At 40.4% G+C, this 4324-nt stretch overlaps 1 protein-coding gene across 3 annotated transcripts in view; it reads left to right on the forward strand.

The window, feature by feature from the left end:
• The window catches only part of katna1 (katanin p60 (ATPase containing) subunit A 1), a 40325-nt gene extending 37024 nt beyond the window's left edge, over window positions 1–3301 (forward strand). For all 3 annotated transcript variants that reach the window (XM_032542450.1, XM_032542449.1, XM_032542451.1), the window contains exons 10-11: window positions 960–1086; window positions 2546–3301. In XM_032542450.1, the coding sequence (XP_032398341.1) occupies window positions 960–1086; window positions 2546–2744 (326 nt within the window). In that variant the 3' untranslated portion in view covers window positions 2745–3301. The remainder of the gene's footprint in view (window positions 1–959; window positions 1087–2545) is intronic.
• The last annotated feature ends 1023 nt before the right edge of the window (window positions 3302–4324 follow it).

Here is a 4324-nt window from a genome sequence, read left to right on the forward strand (position 1 = left end):
AATTGTACCGGTGTTTTTGCTGGAGACGCTCTGTCCTAGCCGCGGCGGCAGAAAACATTATTTCATCATCGAAGTAGTTAACGCTGATCTGCTAATTTGCAGTCAACCCGTGCCGGACGCGTCAGCCCTTCACTCTGTAAGTAGAGAATCCAGTCTGCAGTGTAGTTCACACACTTCACTGATAAACCTGAGAGCTGTACAGGAACAATCGGCTTCATGAACAAAGAAAGTTTTCGTATCATACACTTCAGTCCATCTCTCTCTCACTTTCTCTATCTTTCTCTGTCTTTCTCTCTCTTAATTTTTTCAATTTCATGTTGCTTTATTGGCATGACAAAAAGATACAGCTGTGTTGCCAAAGCATAAGAACAAACATACATATTGTATGTTGCCAAAGCAGCAACATACAATATGTTCCAATATTCGGACAAAACACAAACAGCTTTATGAACATTAACACAATATATGGATGGCTGTATATTAATTATATAAATCAATTTACATAGCAAATTTGTAATTTGCTTTTTCACTCTCAATTTCAATTTCATGTTGCTTCATTGGCATGACAAAACTCCATCTGTGTTGCCAAAGCATAAGAACAGACATGCATATAAACTACAAAAAGGAGTAAATCCATCTGTAATAATACAGGAAGTACACAGGATAATTATGATATAATTGTAGATACTAAACAAATTCTGTACATGTCCCTCAAAGAGTACGTTGAAACAATCGTATTGTTAAAAAAACCCGCTGTAGGAGCATTCTCATCTTCCATTTATTTATATAGGATGTTATTTTTGGTCCATATCGCCCACCCCTACATCATTTCAGTTAATGATGTTTCAGTGGTGCTTAATCCCAAACAAATTCACAGCTACTGTTATTACCACCAAGACCCAGCGACATTTGGAATTGTTCCAGCTCTGCTCCACTCACTGTTGCATTTATGTCTGCAGCGGAAGGCCGGGTGGAGCTGCTCAGGATCAACCTGAAGGAGCTGGAGGTGGCCAGCGATGTGGACTTGGACAAGATCTCAGAGCAGATGGAGGGTTACTCGGGAGCCGACATTACCAATGTGTGCAGGTCAGCCTCTCCGCTGTTCTCCTTCCCTCACACCAATGTTGATCTTTACAGTAGTTTCTAATGAAAATAGACAAATATAGATGCCCCTAGTATGATCATTGCTACAATTCATCAAACTAAATAGGGTTTTCTATTGACGCATACCATATAAGTACAAAATTGCTGGTTCTAAAAAGAAAATAAAAAAATACGGTAGCTTTTTGAAAGAACGGGAGTCATGTGCCATTTCCTTACCTCAACTGACATATATATATATATATATATATATATATATATTCAATTATATGGTTCTCTGCCTTGTCCAGACAATACATAAAACTAAACATCAGTTGTCTTAAGAGTGCCTCACAGGTTGGCACTCTAGTGCCACAGCTGACTGGCACTATGCCACCAGGGACACCAAGCAGCAGCCATCAATACTTTTTCTTACCGACTAATGTCTCTTAAAGCTTTCCTTTTTACGCTCAAAATCATTTGGCAACACATTTTTAATGCGGCCATCTGCTGAAAATGAAAATCCCCTACACACACTTGTCACGTCTGTGTAGTTTTTTTCTCCAGAGGTGGTCAGGGCCAGCAAGGCCTTACATGCGATTACAGCGTCCTGTCATACTGCCTAAAAGTGATGGCTTCAGCCACCGTATAGCCATGTCTCTGTAATAGTGTATTGAAACTCTCTAGTTGTCGAGCCTTGTGTTAAATCACTTTTATTCCACACGATAATGTCCTGGTGTCATGGTGAGGTCATTCAAAGGTGGATTTCTTACTGTGGGATAGGGCTGAAGGCCCAGGTGCAAAATACACGTCCTGCCACTGCAAGACACAGTACAGTAAAATCCTTGTGACCTAAAAACATCGACCAAACACATAAACAGATGCAATGGTGACAAATGTGCGTGAGAATTCTTTTCCTTTTTGGATGGATCTTCGGAGGAATTAATTCCCTGCAGCACAAAGAAGACAAAGCATGTGTGTTGCTTTCTACGCCACCTGCTGAAAAAGATGAGTTTTTAACCTTTTATTTATCCAGGTAAGTCGATTGAGAACAAATTCTCATTTGCAACGACAACCTGTCAGATTCACTCATTCATAGCTGGAAGCTGCCCACTACAACCGGTACGCTGGCCACTGAGCAGCTCCACTGGAGCGGTTGGGGTTAAGGGCCTTGCTCAAGGGAACCTCAGTGGTGGTAATGAGGGGGTGACCCAGATCTTATCCTGTCGGTCTGGGTTTTGAACCGGCAACGTTCCGGTCACAAGCTCGCTTCTCTAACCTTTAGGCCACCAACTCCCCAAATAAATATAAATGAGTGGAATAAAAAAAAAAAAAGAGCACAATTAAAGCAAGTGCTTAAAAGAATTATTGTAGTAATTTGAGTAATTGATGTGATTTTAAAATACATACTGTACATCAATAAGCCTCTGAAAGTTTTCAAATAACCGGTTGTGTTATGCCGCAGGGATGCCTCTCTGATGGCCATGAGGCGGAGGATCGAGGGCCTCACACCAGAGGAGATCCGCAACATTTCCCGGGACGAGATGCACATGCCCACCACCATGGAGGACTTTGAGTCTTCTCTGAAGAAAGTGTCCAAATCTGTGTCTGCATCTGACCTGGAGAAGTACGAGAAGTGGATCGAGGAGTTTGGGTCCTGCTGAGAAACACCACCACCCGAGTCCTTTTTATCCGAACATGCAACTATCATTGTGGGGGGTAACGCTGAGTTTAAGTTGTGTGTGTGTGTGTGTGTGTGTGACTGTGTCATTCCATCGCTATTAAAGTGTAAGATTATACTTCAGGTAAATATGTGCACCACCTCTTCCTCTTGTACATGTTAATGTTATCCAGAAGTCTTAATCTGAAAAGGTGACTCAAGTCGACTTGATGTGTGAAAATGGTTGTTTCACTCAAATGATGAAATTATGAAAACTTCAACTCCAGCTGTGAGAGACAGTGTGTGGACACATGTCCTCAACCCACTGACAGAAGATCGTGATATTTTACTGCTACTTTTCTCGTGTCATAATATTCTGCTTTGTACCAGACTGAGATACTAAGCTAACTGCCAATCAAATGTTACTCCTGTTATTTTTATTTTTTGTCTTTTTTTTTTTTAAAAGCACTTGATTGTATTTAGAACTGTGTGGTTCTTTCACATTTTTGTAGATAACACTAACGAGATATAATAAAAGTTAACAATGATTATGGATATTAACATTATCTTGCATGGAAGTTTTTTTTTAAAGATTATTTTTGGGGCATTTTTCGGCCTTTATTTTTGACAGGACAGATGAAGACCTGAAAGGGGATGGGGGGGGGGGGGACGACATGCAGCAAAGGGCCACAGGTTGCATTCGAACCCGGGCCCGCTGCGTTGAGGAGCAAACCTCTATATATGGTCGTTTGCCTTTCAACTGAGCTATCTGGGCGCCACATGCAAGTTTATTTAGTAAGCAATATATCTGCTTGGGGTACAAACTGCACTGAGGACATGCTAAAGGTGTCTCTTTCATTTAGAACTGTGGCTGAACTACTGTTGAACCATAGATGGCAAGGAGGCCGATTTTCTAATTTGAATACGTATGGACGGACAAACTGAGGAAAGGAAGGATGCTTGTTTATCTCTTCAAGCAGATGGGGCGACCCCGCAGATATTACTGTCGTGGAACGTGTTTGTAGCCCAGACGTCCAACTTCTGGGGATGGAAGCAGAGGTCGAAAGATTACAAAAACAGCGACTCCCAAAAAAGATGGAACAGATGTGAGATGTCTCACTCTGTAGCTAAAACAGACCTCAACACAAAGGGTGAAAAGAGGAGCTGCAACAATGTGCAGTACGACAAAAATACGGTAATTTTGAAAATTAAACTATGTAAACCTATTCTGGTACAACCGCTAAATACAATTATGAAAATGAGCATAATATGAGCACTTTAAGGGATAATGAAATTTTGTTTAAGTTTATTAAAAATGTACTCGGAGTAAAAGTTACTTTTTAAAAGTGAGTGGAGGTATATATTTTCTATGTAATTCTTATTTCTAGTTATTTAATTGAATCAGTCTTTTGCAATTTAAGGGCACAGAGCAAAAAAAGGTTCAAGAAAAGAAGGAAAAAAAGTGACAAGTACCTTGAGGGTGTGATGAACGGTCACATTAAAAGTAATGTAATTGTAATGTTACTTTCCACCTCTGCATGGGACTGTAGTAATGGTGTGCACTGTATTTACTCCAGATTCATG

The sequence above is a fragment of the Etheostoma spectabile genome, chromosome 18 (genome assembly GCF_008692095.1).
Source record: "Etheostoma spectabile isolate EspeVRDwgs_2016 chromosome 18, UIUC_Espe_1.0, whole genome shotgun sequence".
Classification (NCBI taxonomy): Eukaryota; Metazoa; Chordata; class Actinopteri; order Perciformes; family Percidae; genus Etheostoma; species Etheostoma spectabile.